This window comes from Pseudorasbora parva, chromosome 18 (assembly GCF_024679245.1).
Source record: "Pseudorasbora parva isolate DD20220531a chromosome 18, ASM2467924v1, whole genome shotgun sequence".
NCBI lineage: Eukaryota > Metazoa > Chordata > Actinopteri > Cypriniformes > Gobionidae > Pseudorasbora > Pseudorasbora parva.
The window spans coordinates 8,490,045-8,507,396 of record NC_090189.1 but is presented as its reverse complement, the minus strand read 5'-3'; the positions used below and the strand labels follow the sequence as shown (position 1 = coordinate 8,507,396).

At 35.8% G+C, this 17,352-nt stretch overlaps 1 protein-coding gene and 1 non-coding gene across 2 annotated transcripts in view; both read right to left on the bottom strand.

The window, feature by feature from the left end:
- Positions 1-1,338: 1,338 nt before the first annotated feature.
- Positions 1,339-1,466, bottom strand: LOC137047226 (U6atac minor spliceosomal RNA). Its single transcript, XR_010899190.1, has one exon. It is a non-coding gene; the product is annotated as a U6atac minor spliceosomal RNA (small nuclear RNA).
- Positions 1,467-11,616: 10,150 nt separating this feature from the next.
- fnbp1b (formin binding protein 1b) overlaps positions 11,617-17,352 on the bottom strand; it is a 91,425-nt gene continuing 85,689 nt past the window's right edge. Inside the window, 5 exon segments of the mRNA XM_067424609.1 lie at positions 11,617-12,376; positions 12,812-12,966; positions 14,395-14,525; positions 14,617-14,749; positions 17,222-17,331. Coding sequence (XP_067280710.1) covers positions 12,198-12,376; positions 12,812-12,966; positions 14,395-14,525; positions 14,617-14,749; positions 17,222-17,331 — 708 coding nt within the window. The 3' untranslated portion in view covers positions 11,617-12,197.

Here is a 17,352-nt window from a genome sequence, read left to right as displayed (position 1 = left end):
AACAGAAAGTCACATTTTGATTAGAAACTCCATAACATATTCCTGAGATGTTGTTGTCCTTGTGAAACCTCAAAACAAATGGTAACTCTGAAAAGCCATAATGTGCTCTTTGCAGTACATCCAGGGACATGTATGGTGTCAGAGAAATTCACTAAAATGTAATGTCCGAGGACAGTGGCACCCAGAGGATACCTAACCCAACAGACGATGTCCTGTTTTGGATTTTTGGAATTATATTTAATTCTAAATGGCATTCTATGTTTAAGAAGTTACATAATGCCTTTTCAACTTTAGATTTAAGAGAGTCCTAGAGTGCAACATATTTTTCTGGTTGAACACAAGATTGATTTATGAAAAACGAAAAGGTTTGTTGAAAAATGCCCAGCGCAAATATTAAGTCAATTTATTTACACACAAGCCAACATATATTTATAATAGCCTCACGAATGCATAAGAAGCATTGAATATTCATTATTTAATTTTATAGAACAGAAGAATATAATTGCTTCTAATATAACATTGTATTAACTCGTTAATCATCAGATTAATCACCGAGAGAGCAGCGTAGTTTTGTGCTTGTGTTTTGCATCATACACTGCGCAAAAATCCAAGAAGTCCTCGCTGCAGCCTGAAGCACGATGACGTACTGGATCAGATCCAACGCGTACTGGACGCGCATGCGCGGGGGTTTCATTCACAATTCGATGACGTCATACACGCATGCGCAGTAGAGTTTTGGGGACATCATTGAATGCACAGGAGAGTTTTGCTGGATAGATACTCAAACGGCTCGCGCAAAAATAATGATTAATAACATGCTCATCAGGACACACGTTTTGCATTTTCCCTTGAATGTGTAGGCTACTGGTATTTTGCATTTTCCCTTGAATGTGTAGGCTACTGGTATTTTAAGCTCTTTACAGATCGTGTTGTATTGTACCTTGAGGATTAAAATTACAGAGACAATTACTTGACTCATTTTTCCTTCCACTCAACAGCAAGTATGATCAGAATATAAAATTGTAACTGTTTTGCATGCATGTACAGCGAAACTATGTAATTTATGCATCACATTTATGAAAAGATAATTTATTCATCAATAATTACTTAATACTATTTATCAGTAATACAACTACACAATAGAACATCATCTATATACAATATTGATCATACATGTCAAGACTAGCGCATACGCATTATAAATTAACCCAGAGATCGGAATGAACGACGTTGCCATAACGATCCACCATCCAGTACGTATTGGATCTGATCCAGCAACGTCATCGTGCTACAGGCTGCAGCGAGGGGTGTCTCCAAAAATGAGGCAAAAGCAGTACAAAAAAAACTTGGTTAGAGATGCCACGAAGTAGGTGGCAATGCCTTAACCATATGTGTGTTGAAGGCCACTAGGACCTCTTCCATCCTTGTCAAGGGGAGTGCTAACCTTCTCTCCTTTCATACAACACGTCTGATGACGCAGAGTCTCATGCAATATATAGGGCAATTTCTGCCTGAAATTCACAACGACGGTGACCTTTTACAAAATGAAAACCTTGTTACCATACGTTATATATCAAATATTTTTGTGTTTACATGTTAACAAAAACACAACACGCTTATTAAACGGATTAATAAACCTGATTTATGCTTTAAAAAGTGTTTTGTGCTATCATTTGGCGCCTTGCAGAACTTCCTAATTTGCATGTCGCACATGTCCGACCAATCACAACGACGTAGGAGCGAACGTCATAGACTAATACACAGGAAGTAAACACAAGCCCACGCGGGAGCACCAAAATGGAGTTTGTGTAGTAACGTTAGCTGAACCGTTTTTTCTCTCATACATTTTCCTGAAAATAAACGGTTCTCTTTTTGCGTTCTGAAGGATTCTGCAACGTCTTTAAAAGCTTGAGTAGAGAATATTTACCTTCTATTAGACCGTTTGAACTAACTGAGTAACGTTACGTGTATTGAAACATACATGCAAGGAATGGCGGAAAGTGTGAAGCGTGTGCATGATTATGATAAACCCAATCCTGGAGAGGATTTAAGTATGGCTTGTTTACCACTAACCCAGACTAACAGCCCTCTTTCAAAAACCAGGCGGCAGGTATCTGAGCCCACAAAAGCGGATATATTGAAGGCGATCGAGAGTTTGGGGGAAAAGGTGGATGATATCATGAAGAAGCTACTGGAAATTGAAAGGTCTGTTACGTCTACTTCGACCCTGCTATCCGACCTAGTCACCAAAGTTGATTCAGTTACAGATAATACTGAGAGAGCTGTAGCTAAAACCGACGAGCTGGGTGTTCAAGTAGCGGCTGTGGTCTCCGAAAACAAGCAACTCTGGGGGAAACTCGACGAACTGGATGACGCATATAAACGACGGTGGAATTTAAAAATGTCTGGTATTCCCGAGGAGGCAGGGGAAAATGTGAAAATGATTGCAATGGATCTTTTCTCTGAAGTCTCGCCTGGATTGAGAGATGTTCTTCACACGTCCATTGATGCTGCACGCAGAATCGGTCCGAGGCGGATCATTGTGCAGTTTTTCTCACGCACTCATCGGAATCGCATCTGGTTGGACGCGAAAAACACTGAAATCCTCAAACAGAAAGGCATTAAAATAACGAGATCTGACACAACGGAATGAACTGTGACCGCTGGTCAAAGTCAAGCCAGGAGAGATGGAAAACGAGCTGGGAGCAAGTGATCATTTGCCATTATTGATGGAAAGACGATAATATAACTTAGTGAATCATGTTAACCTTTGCGCTTTTATCCTTTTTGAGGATTAAAAAAGTGTCATTAAACTTTATCTTTAAGCATGGCTGTAACCTTTTTGCAAAGATGGTGTCCTTTTTGTTCTGACATGTCATTTGTTGAATGCATTGGTTCTTTTATAGGTTTTGATACTTAAAGGGTCCAAGATGTATATGACTTTTTTTTCCACAGCCAAACACAATCAGTTATATAAAAAAATATATATCCTGGCTTATAATGGGAGTAAATGGTAACTTAGATTTTGAAGCCCAAAAAAGCGCATCCATCCATCACAGAAGTAATCCATATGACTGGGAGGTTAATAAAGACCTTCTGAAGCAAATCAATGCGTTTTTTGTAAAAAAAAAAAAAATCCATATTTATAACTTTATAAACTATTATTACTGGCTACAGGTAATGGCTGTACGCGAGTCTAGTCCTGGTGGAAGAGTGACCTCTGACCTGACGCATTGACAAACACAATAGCACAGAGGATAGAGCACAACTAAACACCGCTCATGAATTAGACATTTAAAACAAGAATCTTTAAAGAGAAATGTGGGAGGAGCTTGATTTTGTTTCCCAGCGCTATTTGTTTGAATTGCGAGAGGTCTCTACTTTCACCTAAGCTTACACTTTGCCTAAATCATGCGTCGGGTCAAAGGTCACTCTTCGGCAGGAGCTAGACTGACATACAGCCATTACCAGAAGCCTGTGATTACAGAGCCAGGATATTTTTCATAGAACTGATTGTGTTTGGCCAAAAAGGTAAATGGCATAATTTTCATTTTGGGTGACGTACCCCTTTAAGGCTGCATTGAGATGGATGTTAATAGACTTCTTTTAGTTATAAATTAATTTTGTACCTGCTTGTCTTTGCTGGGTGCTTACTTACATCCATGGAAATAGTACTCCTTAATTCACATAGTTTAAAAAATAATAATAAAAGCCAAATTTCATTGATTCACTTTTTTTGTTGAAATATTCATGGTTTCTTTTTGAGGGACACTGAATGATACTTTCTACTTTATTGTAACTTAAGAAAGTGTTCTTTAAAAAAAAAAAATATATATATATATATATATATATATATATATATATATATATATATATATATATTACATATTGCTATACACGGTAACAATCATTACAAGCATATTATTTGGTTTTATGTTTGAGTTATGCTTTAAAAAACTCACTTTCTCTTATGCATATTGACCAATCATAACAATGCAAGAACATACTTCAGACTCTTGCCCAGGAAGTAAACAAAATATAATTTTGTATTTTACTACATAATTACAAGTATGCTTTCATTTATTTACATATTTAATATTCATATAAAGATTTCTTTAAGCCTTTTTAGGAAACTTGAATAATTTGTATTTATATTACATTTTAAGATAACTATTTAAATAAATACATATTTTGTAATAAATAAATATTTGTATTAATAATAGGTGTTTATAAAGTTAAAATGAATGTAAATGTGTAATAATTAATAATTACTCTACATTATATCCAGCCCTGATTAATTGATCTGCCACTGATTTGTGTAAAAATGCAAACACACATTTTTTTCATTATATTAATGTGGACATTGCAGACTTCCACTGAGAATATGATCTGTGGCTTAATCCAAGCCTATCCCTACCCATCACAAAAACATGTGCATAAAAAGCATGTTTTGGATGATTTATAAGACTTAGTGAGAAGGAGCAGTAAAATGTCCTCATTAGTCGGTTGTCATCATATTTCACTGTATAAGTGAGGACATTTGGCTCTCGCATGTATAGCCAAACACACGCAGATCCACAGAGACAATAATTCTTAGATTCTTTTCCCCTCTATTCTTTAATTGGCACAGTTAACACATACAAATAATTCAGTGCTCCAAAACACAAGCAAAACAAATAAAACACAAAGAAAAAAAAGTGCAAAACAAACATTTGGCAGACCCCACCAAACGAGACAAAAAATAAAATGTTTATTTATTTATTTTTTATTTATTCATTTAGCAAAGCAGAGAAAAGAAACTGGGATGTTTTTATTAATCAAAATTTAAAAATAGACTCTTACCATGGATTGGTAGCTCACTCTTATTTATAGACTTATAGTACGTATAGATATACATATATATATATTTTAATATTTAAAATTTTCTGATTTGGGAATGGTGTTTTGAAGCCCAAACAGAGCAAGTAAGGGCCGAGGGCAAATGATTCTTATCACCGATAGGCCAGATAAGACAGCTGTGTGTGTATACCTCATGTGGTGACAGCCGACAGTAGTCATGCTGCGAAGGCTGAAATGTTAACGTTGTTTTGTTCTCAAAAGAGAAACAGAGCACTTGAGACAGTGTGTATGTTCGGAAGACAGACGTAATGATGCTTTCCTCTTTAAGATGTTCTCCGTGTTTCCAAACCTTCTCTAATCGATTACACATTCTCATATTTATAGGTTCATCAACAGCGAGTCAGTCAGTTATTAGGAGATGCTGTTCAATTCATTCAACATAAAATATCATAATTCATCAATAAGCGCTTTATTAAACATAAAAAAGCATTCAGCATTAAATAGCAGATTTGTGGCATGTGCGAATTCTTATTTCCATGATGCTGCCTGTAGAGACGAGGATGCTTTAGGCTGCAAACTTACTCAAGAATCAAAAGAAAATCAAAAAATTAAAACATCTAAAACCTCTCCTGGACCCAAAATCACTGTGTGAGAGAATGTAAAAAAATATATATAAAAAGAAAAGTTAAAATTGTTATGTGCCTCAGGGATGGTGAGTAGTCAGTGGAAGATGGTGAAATGACAAAATATGATCTCTTCACAAAAAAGCAAACTCCCCTTCGTCAAACCACAGTGATTAGCCTACATTAAAAAGAATTAAAAACCTCGAGCATGGAGTCCATTCTTACAAACGCCAAACACAGATCACATGATGCATGTTAAATGTCTGGTTAACCTGTACATTTGGCTCAGAGTACTTAAACCCTTACATATATATACCTTTTAGCCAAGGTAAATGAAACCGGCAGTGAGGTTTCAGTATTCTCGGCTGGGTTCTTCACAGGGTAAAACCATGAAGACATGAACAAAACAGCTGTCACAATAAATACATACCCATATCAACAGCACATTAGCGTATTCGCGTGTGTAAATATAGCCCCTCCCCTGATGGACAACAAAATGACGACTGGACGGTTAAGGTAAAGCAGGAAGTCATCAAAAAAATGAAAATGTGAATCACTGAAGGGACGTTAGATAAAAATGAGTTAGATGGCAGACAGACAGAGTATTAGTAATTGCACTGGAAGGGCGGAGACAGAGGAGGTGCCAGGGCAAGCAGACATGCTATTGGCCGGTGAAGCCCCGCCCCTGACGTGTGCCCAGCAGCTGTTATCTTTGGGAGGTGGAGTCAAAGGGTCTAAAGGGGTGTGGCCTGACAAAGGAGACGGAATGAGTGACATCATGAGGAATTCGAATGCTGCGTTCCGTTCAACTCGGCAAAAATTCCAGCTTGAAAGAAGGACACAAAGACAAGTCACATCATACAAATGAAGCGGACGTGGTTAATGTTAAACAAAAGCTCTGAAGCAAATCAAATACAAAGTTTTTCCCTATGTTATATGTTTTTAGCCGTGTAAAACACGATAATGTATAAACCTGTAAAACGTGCTTGCTTTGCCATTTTTGTTTCTTTATACACTACCGGCCAAACATTTGGAGAAATTATGAATTTTAAATATTTTTGAAAGTCTGCTCACTTCAGCAGCATTTATTTGATAAGAAATACAATGAAACAGTAATATTGTGTCACATGATCCATGATTTGAATATGCTGATTCGTTGCTCAAGAAACATTTCTGATTATTATCAATGTAGAAAACAGCTGTGCTGCTTAATATTTTTCAAAGTGTGACACATTAAGGTAAGTAAGTTTAAAAAAGAATAATACTTTTATTCAGCAAGGATGCATTAAATAAAAACCGGTGAGAGTAAAGACATGTATAATGTTAAAGAAGATTTGTTTCTTTCTAAAAATCTTGAACAAAATGTATCAGTTTCCACAAAAATATTAATTAGAATGATTTCTGAAGGATCATGTGACACTGAAGACTGGAGTAATGATGCTGGAAATTCAGCTTTGATCACAGGAATAAATTACACTTCAAAATATATCATGATAGAAAGCAATTATTTTAATTTGCAATACTATTTCCTAAAATTACTGTATTTTTGGTCAAATAAATGCAGGCTTGGTGAGCAGAAGAGACTCAAAAACATTTTTAAAAAAAATCATAATTATTCCAAACTGTTCCAGATGTCAAGTTGGAACACGGACGGAACGCAGCACTGATGTGGTACCGCAAAACTCAGCTCCTTTTACGCACCACGTTCAGGATAGGTCGGGGAATCGGAAGCAAGACCGTTTCAAGCTGTTAAAGACGATACCACACACACACACACACACACACACTCATTCGCACCAAGCTGAAAGAAACGTTAGCGCCGTTCAGCAGCGATGAAGAGCCGTAAAGCAAAATGATATACGTAGATCACATTCCCCTCATTATAAAAGAACAGACAGGTAATAAATCTAAAAGTCATAATATTTCTCTGATTTCCTGTTAAAGTTCCTCTCTACAGCAGGAGAATTTAGGCGGACAGGTCTCTATAGCCTCTTCCTCTCGCTTCTTTCACTGTTCCTCTCTTTATTTTGTGTCTGTCTCTCATCTGTCTCACTCTAGGGCTGTTCATGGAGTGTAGGCTGTAGTTTTCCCCACATGTGGCTGCTGTTTGCCCTGCACCACTGAGTCCTCCTTCCATACTTTACGAATCTGCAGTCATACAAACAAACAAACATATGAAAAACAAAAGAAAAGACATGTTAGACTTGAAGTGATGGATTCATGCCCCCAATGAATGGCTTTTCACACTATACTTAAAGATTCACCCAAAAATGAAAATAATGTCATCATTTACTCAGCCGCGAATTGTTCCACACCTGTATGAGTTTTTTAGTTATTTTTCTTAGATAATTTGAAGAATTTTGGTAACCAAACAGTTGCTGGTCCCCATTGACTTCCATAATATAAAAAGAAAAATACTATGGAAGTCAATGGGGAGCAGATGGTCTTCATTTACGTTCGGCAGAACAAATAATCTCGTACAGGTTTAGAACAAGTTGAGGTGAGTAAATTAAGACTAACTTTTTTGGGTGAACTATCCTTTTAATCCTGAGTTATCTACTTTTTTATTTTTAGGTCATTTTTATCCATGGGTTAAGCAATATTGCATGCTTTAGTGTTGTTTTAGTATTATTTATTGTTTCATTTAATATTTATATTCGATTTTATATTAGGTGTATTACTTGAAAATCATTTTTAAAGTGCCCCATTATGCTTTTTCAAATATTACAAAATTTAAGAGATGAAAGTATAGATAAATGTAGTTATTGTCTCCTAAAAGAAAGAATCGATTCTGAAGTGCTGAAACGTGTCGTCAGTAATTCCAGTCTCACTTCCTGTTACATACATAACAATCTACATAATGCTATGGTCTTCATTGTCTGCTGCGAACAGTGTCTACTTTGACCCTCAAACACTGTAGTTGTAGCTGAGACTGGAAGAGTTTGTTTCGTGTTGTCGACATGTAGAGAAGATACGGTTTTCTGTGCTGTGAAAGCAAGTCCACTTTGCATGCATTTCAAAAGGATGAGGACTCAGACTAAAATGATAGGTAAAGCCAATGCCATTGTCACCGTTTAAATCACTGTTTCAAGTGCTTAAGTTAAGATATGGTAATGGGCATTTTGTTTCTGACACAAGCTGTAAGTTTGACTAATCACAACAGACTGAGGCATCTGACCAATCAGAGCAGAGTAGACCAATCACAACAGACTGAGGCATCTGATCAATCAGAGCAGAGTAGACCAATCACAACAGACTGAGGCATCTGACCAATCAGAGCAGAGTAGACCAATCACAACAGACTGAGGCATCTGACCAATCAGAGCAGAGTAGACCAATCACAACAGACTGAGGCATCTGACCAATCAGAGCAGAGTAGAGTTCTTTGTTCTTTTCTCAGAGAAAAGCTTAACTCCAAGTCTTCCAGAGTCGCGGTCAAAGCTGATTCGAAAGACCGCCGTTCGCCAGTTTCTGTGTTTACTAGAAGTAACGCAAACGCAACTCGGCCGCCGTCATTATGGCCCCGCCCACCAACTCTATACACGATTGTGATTGGCCCAGCAAGAGTTTGGTGTTTACAGCTCAGAAGGGTATTGAGAGTTGCTAGACGACACTCGCGGGCAGATTAGATTTGCTGCCACTAGGGTGCGTCTAGATTTCTAGGCTACTGATTTTATGCTTGCAAGTTTAAAACCAACTGTACACAGTGATTAACCCAGGATAAACTAACATCATAAGGTAATCCAAGGTTAAAAATGACCACTATTACAAGAGTGAAAAGCCAATTTGAATGCACCAACACACACACATATGACATTTTATGTATATGCTTATATGAGCTGTACATTTACTAAATGGGCTGGAAAATGACAATATAAACATGTAGGATTGTGTAACATGATTTATAATGTGCATGAATTGTTGGCAAGAGTAATTACATTTTCTTGGTTGAAATGTGGCCTGAAACACTCAAACATGTATTAATGTAGAGGACTGGCAAAACTCAGTCAAAGCAGCAGGTTTGCAGAAACAGAGCACTCAGATGAAGATCAGTACGTTTATATCAATAGTTAGATCAGCATGTACGTTTTACCTCTGTTGGTTTGTGAACTGTTTTTTCTCTGTGTGTGTGTGTGTGTGTGTGCACATCATTTTGCACTTTGACACTTAAAAGATGACATACGGTAAGTAGGTTCATGCTTGTTTAAACTGAAATAAAAGTCAGACTTCAACACTTCATTTTGAGGAAATCACACTCGTGCAGTATTAAACTCAAACTGTTTCAAATGTCTAAGGTTTTCAAATGCAATTTTTGAGGCATCTTAAAAAGGAATAGGAATCAGCTTGATTCAAGATCTCTTCATACACATACACACACAGTTAATGCACTCAACTAGCACTCCGTCTCACCCTCAGAAAGATAAACCCTTCTCCAGGAAAACAGCTCTGTGAGGAAACATTCAGAAACGTTTCATACGTCACATTTCACAGCGCTCAGTCAGGAATAAAGATCAGGAGCACCAAACATGATTGTGTCGTCGTGATTTAAAGGATCATGATTCTTGAATGAATATTGTGATTTTACTCATTTAAAAATGATCAACACCATCATATTGTTCCAAACCTGTATGAGTTTCTTTCTTCAGTTTCATCTCTTTAAATGGTTGCATTGTAAACTTCCATGTATCATAAGGTTTTTCCAGTGTTATTTCTTCTTGTTATGAAAATCTATATCAACAATACATTGTAAAATGTTTTATTTTTTATCTTAAAGGTTAGTGAAGTCTTACTACTTCAAAATGTCATGTTTAATTCAGGGTTACAGTACTTAGCAGTGTCTGAGTAAAACTGTTTCTACACAAATTTTGTCCAGTGTATGTATTAAGATTGAACACAATCTGAACAAATAATACAGCTAAAGCTCCATAACGGCAGTCTCTATCTAATACGTATTAGCAAAGGATGTGCTTTTCACAAATATATTCAAAGGCATGACGATGAATTTTTTATGCTACCTGTAAGCTGTTTATTATTACTAGAGCTTGAGCCGATGTCAATGTGTACTGATCTTTTTTGGGGGGAAAACAGCATAGTTACACACAGAATGTGTTTTGCAGGTCAGTGGAGTGGGAAAAACAAGGTCTAGAGATGTGTTCTTTAAAAGTTGAACTTATTTAAACCTGAGCGCCATGTGTTTTAGAATGCCGTGTCATGCGCTAGACGTCGGTCTGGTGCGTTTTACATTGAAAAAGTAAAGCAGTGGAATGGGAAAACATGTGCTGTGTGAACGGTCCCTAGATTGATATTTTCTTCCATGATCTAGGCTGGACCTTAAGTCAATTTATAATTACTTTATATATGAAAACAGTACAAAAATGTGTATTGTGTTGTGTATGTGTTGGATTTTATTGGAGTGATCTAACATGCACTGCTATTCAAAACAACAAGATACTACCGCCATATTAAACTATGGTGGACTAATATCTAAAACCATCATGTGTTAATATTCATACAGTAATAGAGCTGCACGATTCTGGAAAAATTGACAATCATGATTTTGTTTTTGTTTCAAACAGAGACCACGATTCTCCCACGATTCTGAACAGACAACTAAACAAAATAAGCTGTAATTTACTAATTGATAATAATTCCTCCAGTCTATTTAGAATGTTTAATTAACCTGAATTAATTATTTTAAAAATAGAGTTGAATGAATGATTCAATGACTCACTCATAATTACTTCACTTGTTTCATTACTGGATAAATTAGCATTTTTGAATGAATCTCTCATTATTAATTCACTTGTTTCATCACTGGATGAATCAGCACTTTTTGAATAAATATATTAAGTGAATGATTCAATGACTCACTCATAATTACTTCACTTGTTTCATTACTGGATGAATCAGCATTTTTTTAACGAATCTCGAGTGAATGATTCAATGACTCACTAATAAATACTTCACATGTTTCATTACTGGATGAATCTAGCCTGGATGCCAACACTCAGGAAAACCACAGACTTGGCAACACAGTGCAGTTACGCACTGTTACGTTATATGTCACTCCATTGCTCTGATTGGTTGTAGCTCTATCCAATTGATGTCTTTCCTGGTTCGGTTGAAACACGCCCCATAATTACAGCCCAATGGAGCAGTTTCAGACTCATATTCGGACTACAATTGAGTATGACGACGTCAGGCTAGGATGAATCAGCATTTTTGAAATCTTGAATGAATGATTAAATTGATACATTTGTTTAAAAGTCTTGTCACCACCTACTGCTGTAATGATGTAATTGATAAATTTAGCTGAAGTGTCAAGGTACTCTCAAAAGGTGATTTGCTCTATTATGATCGCTACTGTGAATGTCAGTGTTTATATCCAAACTATAATCTTTTATCCTAGTACTTCTGTGATAATATGAATATTTGTAAACGATATTGAAAAGACTGATTGTGAAGCTGCTTCATACTCAAACCAGTCGTTGTCATTAAGGAGTGAGGTCGCGTGGGTGTCTGAATCGAGATCGCAATCTTTTAACGATTAATCGTGCAGCTCTATACAGTACAATCATTTAGTCATTCAGTTTCAAAAAAGTCTGTCCGCATTAACAAAAACAGTCATTCTTGGTTTGGAGAGAGTCAGGATCAAACACACACCCTAGATGTCCCCTTAAGTGTTCATATACACAAACATGTGACTCATGAGATCAGAGGACATAAAGCTCTCGGTCATATGTAGGTTATGGCACCTTTGGCGTTGGAGTCCAGAAAGACCTCGACGTAGGATGTGGGGACGTAACCCTCCTCTTCCTCGTTTCTTCTAACACGTGTCCATCCGTCACCTTTGTCTTCCTCTATTACATACAAGAGCTCACCCTCCGTTACGGCGAGGGTGCCTTCATTATGACCTACAGAGAAAAGTGATGGGAAAATACATATATATATATATCTCAAGTCTTTTACTCAGCAAGGATTTATTAAATTGATCAAAAGTGACGGTAAGGACATCTGCATTGTTACCAAATATTTCTGTTTTAAATGAATGCTGTTTTTTTAAACTTTCTGTCAAATAATCCTGGGCATAACATGGATAATAATCAGAAATGTTAATCAGCATATTAGAATGATTTCTGAAGAATCATGTGACAATGAAGACCCGAGAAAAGATGCTGAAAATACAGCTTTGATCACAGAAACAAATGACTATTAAAAATATTTGACAGTATTACTTTTTTACTGTATTTATCATCAAATAAAGCAGACAACGGGGCAGCTCACTAGGTTTGAAGTGAAGCCTGTATTTTTGCTATACATTTTTTTAAATGCATTTATAGATGAAATACCTTCGAACGGGTAGAGGGCTTTGCATGTGCCGATGGTCGGTAGCATTTCTTCGTCTGCGTCATCAAATTCATCTCCAGACTCCGCTGTTGTTTCTGGTTGGACTTTACTCTGCACCTCAGAACTCTGTTCCTCTGTATAACTGCCATCCGGACTGCTCCATCACACACACGCACACAAACACACACACATAGACAATAACTATAGCAACTGCTTTGAAAGTATGTCCATATATATATATTTTTTTACACTCATGATGGACCAGGTTTCAAAAATGTCCTAAAAAATATTGTAAAACATCTTAAAACTGATGTGTAAAGACTGACATCAGTAGTTAAAGGGATAGTTCACCCAAAAATGTAATAAAAAAATGACAGAATTTTCATTTTTGTGTGAACTATCCCTTTAACAAGATTATTAACTAATTAACTAATGTCCTAATTAAACTAAAAATGTTAAAGTTGTCTATAAAAGCTACATGCAATGTGACAAGTTTCCAGATTCAAGTAATTGTTCTGACTTCAGTGAAAATAAATAAAAAGCTTTATTACTTCATGCTTTTAAACATTATATGTATATATATATATATATATATATATATATATATATATATATATATATATATATATATATATATATATATATATATAAACAAATTAATAACAACAATCATTATTCTTATTTTTTATTATTTCGGGTTTTATATAGCACAAAAAGTGTTTACAAAGTGCTTTATAGAAATCATGAATGTTATCGCATGCTTTAGTTTTTTTATTGCATTATTCTTGTAATTATCTTTATTCTTATTCACTTTTATTGTGATATTATTATTAGTATATTACTACAAATAATTATAAAGTATCTTATTATAATAATTATATATATATATATATATATATATATATATATATATATATATATATATATATATATATATATATATATATATATATATATATATATATATATAAAGCATATTATTAAAACAATGGTGATATTGTAATTAATACATATATATATATATATATATATTAATTATGAATAATAACAATAATTTTAATGTTAAAAGTGAATGAGATAAAAATATAATTCAAAGAGTAGCACAATAAAAACTATAAAAAAAATGTTTGCAGTATTATATTCTTTTTTTCAGTAAAATTATTGGTTAGTTTTTAAATTAAAGGGATAGTTCACCCAAACATGAAAGTTCTGTCATGATTTCCTCACCCTTGTGTTGTTTCAAACCTGTATGAGTTTCTTTCTTCTGCTGAACACAAAATAAAGTATTTCGAAAAATATGATGAATCAAAAAGTTGATAGGCCCCATTGACTTCCATAGTATGGAGAAAAACAATAGTCAATGGTGTCCATCAACTATTCTGTGTTCAACAGAAGACAGAAACTCATACAGGTCTGGAACAACATGAGGCTGAGGAAATCATGATCCTTTTCATTTTTGGGTGAACTATCCCTTTAAGTTAAAAACTAACCAATAATTAAAAAAAATCCATTGTGGGCGGAGCTTAGGTAGTCCTCACAAGTTCAGGTGCACGATGTGGGTGTGTATGTGTGTGTGAGCGTGTACCTCTCTCTATCCTGTGCGCAGTTGTTGTTGTTAGTGGGTGGCGGGCTGTTTTGCGTCTCGTATAGGACACTTGTCCGCCGTGGTGGGTCACTCTTCACTGGCATCCTTCCTTCAACCTCCGCTAACCAGCCCTGGAGCACGCACGCACACACACACACAATGAACTGAACAACTCATCCAAGCCTGTGCTATATATATTTTAAGATGTTCATTTACACGCACCTCAAATTTCTGTGCCTCCGCCTGCAGTTTCTCAATGTTGTTGGCGATCTCTCCTAACCGAGGGTCCACGCTGTTGGGATCCCCCATCTGTGGGTTCTTTATATACACTTCCTTCATTTTAGCCAAAGCATCTCTGCCGAGAGCAAAACACACATAGAAATACACATTTTTACAGAAGGAATCCAATCAAACCCTGGCCGAGTCAAAATGTAAAGCATTTCTGTTGGAATTTCATCATTAGTAATCCTGCTGAAGAATCAAATAAGATCCTAAAAGATTCTTTTCTCTTACTTGATCTTCTTGAGTCCTATTGAATGTTGTTTGTCTTTATCAAAACTAATGTGATATTGTATTTATTAATGCTGTGCCACTAGAAAATTAAAGATGGTTAAAGAGGCAGTGGTAGAGAGGGTTTTTAAATCCCAAAAGAGTTTATTTAAAGGCCCACTTAAGTGCCTTGAAACATGCAGCATCATTCAATCTCTTGACTACTTCCACTTAACAATTTAAAAGGAAGACAGGGCGGGACATATCAAACAGCCACTCCCATTTTTTAAAATAGCATTCAAATATATCATATAAAATATAGCAAGAGACAGATAATGTGGGAGCGGGATGCTTAAGATTCTGGAGAAAATATGATTGGACAGAAAATCTGATGAGAAGCTGAAGTGCAAAGTGAACAAAATCAAAAAATCTTCTAAATGTGAATTTTGTCATTGTTTTGAATCACACTCGCATAAGGATAAACTTCATGCTAAAATTCATACTTAAAGCCAGATAATTCTGATTTCATGACATAAACGAAACGCTATTTTAAAAAGGGGAGGAGCTGTTTGATATGTCCCGCCCTGTCTTCCTGTTTCAGTGGAAATTGTCAACACACTGAATGATGCTGCGCGTTTCAAGGCACTTCAGTGGGCCTTAAAATAAACTCTTGATTTCAGCGATCCCTTACAATGTATTATTCAAAATCAACAATTCCAACTGGTTTCCTTCAGGAGTGTTTTTTTTTTTTTTTGAGTAAATATTAACATTATACATGCACTTTTGTTAATTTTTTTTGTTAAACATTTTGTTAAATATTATTCAATTATACATACAATAATGAAACACAACTGGGTATACAAATATAAAATTAATTATGTTATTTAATAATTAAATTTATATAATAAATAGATGAAAACACTTTACAATAAGGTTCCACTTGTAAACATTAGTTAACGGTATTAGTTAATATGAACTAGCAATGAAAAATACTTCTAAAGCATTTATAAATCTTAGTCAATGTTAATGTTAATTTTAGCATTTACTAATACCTTATTAAAATCAAAAGATGTGTCTGTTCCTATTATTTAATGGACCTGAGTTAACATTAACTGACAAGGAACAGATGTGTTTGTATTAAAGGGTTAGTTCACCCAAAAATGAAAATTATTTCATTAATTATTCACCCTCATGTCGTTGGACACCAGTAAGACCTTCGTTTATCTTCGAGACACAACTGAAGATATTTCTGTTGAAAGCTGATGACTGCGAAAGGCTTCAGAAAGGCCTCCATTGGCATTCAGCACATTCCCACTGACCCACTCACAAGACCCATAAAGGCACTAAAAACATCGATACAAAGTCCATCTCACTACATTGGCTGTAAAATCATTTTACAATGCGATGAAAATAGTTATTGTTCGCACAAAAATCAAAATAACATCTTTATCCACCAAGTTACTGACGTGAACTCGACGCATGCACGAGAATATGACGCAGCTCCACCGTTCGGATACATGACCCGGAAGAGGAGGAGCGCCGCTATCGCGTGAGTTCACGTCAGAGACCTACACGGAAGACAATAACTTGGCGGATAAAGTCATTATTTTGATTTTCTTTGCTCACAAAAACTATTCTCGTCGCATTGTAAAATGATTGTACAGCCACTATAGTGAGATGGACTTTGTATCGATGTTTTTAGTGCCTTAATGGGTCTTGTGAGTGGGTCAGTGGGAATGTACTGAATGCCAATGGAGGCCTATCTGAAGCCTTTCTCAGCCATCAGCTTTCAACAAAAATATCTTCAGTTGTGTTCCGAAGATGAACGAAGGTGTTACGGGTGTCCAATGACATGAGGATGAGTAATTAATGAAATAATAATAAAAATAAATAATAATAAAAAATAATTTGGGGGTGAACTAACCCAGTGGTTTTCAAACCTGTCCTGGAGGACCCCCAGCCCTGCACATTTTGTATGTCTCCCTTATTTGGCACACCCACTTCAGGTCTTGCAGTCTCTACTATACTGAGCTCATGAGTTGAATCAGGTGTGTTAGATGAAGGAGACATACAAAATGAGCAGGGCTGGGGGTCCTCCAGGACAGGTTTGAAAACCACTGAACTAACCCTTTAACTAACATTAACAAAGATTAATAAATACCGTAATAAATGTATCGTTCATTGTTGTTGAATTAACTAACATTAACTACTGGAACACTATTGTAAAGTGTTACCAAATATAAATACTATGTAAGGCTCAGAAAGATTAAAAGTCTTTATACTATTTAACATTGCCAACGTATCCTTTTTTTGTTTCTTGTGTGTTTTGTCTGTATACCTCTGGTCCATCTCTTTCTGTATGTCTTTATTGATGTCGTCGATCTTTGCCTGAAGCTTCTTCCTTCTCTGCTCTGGAGGAAGATGACTGAAGTCCTCAGGATTCGAACCCTGAGAGGAGACAGAGAGGGA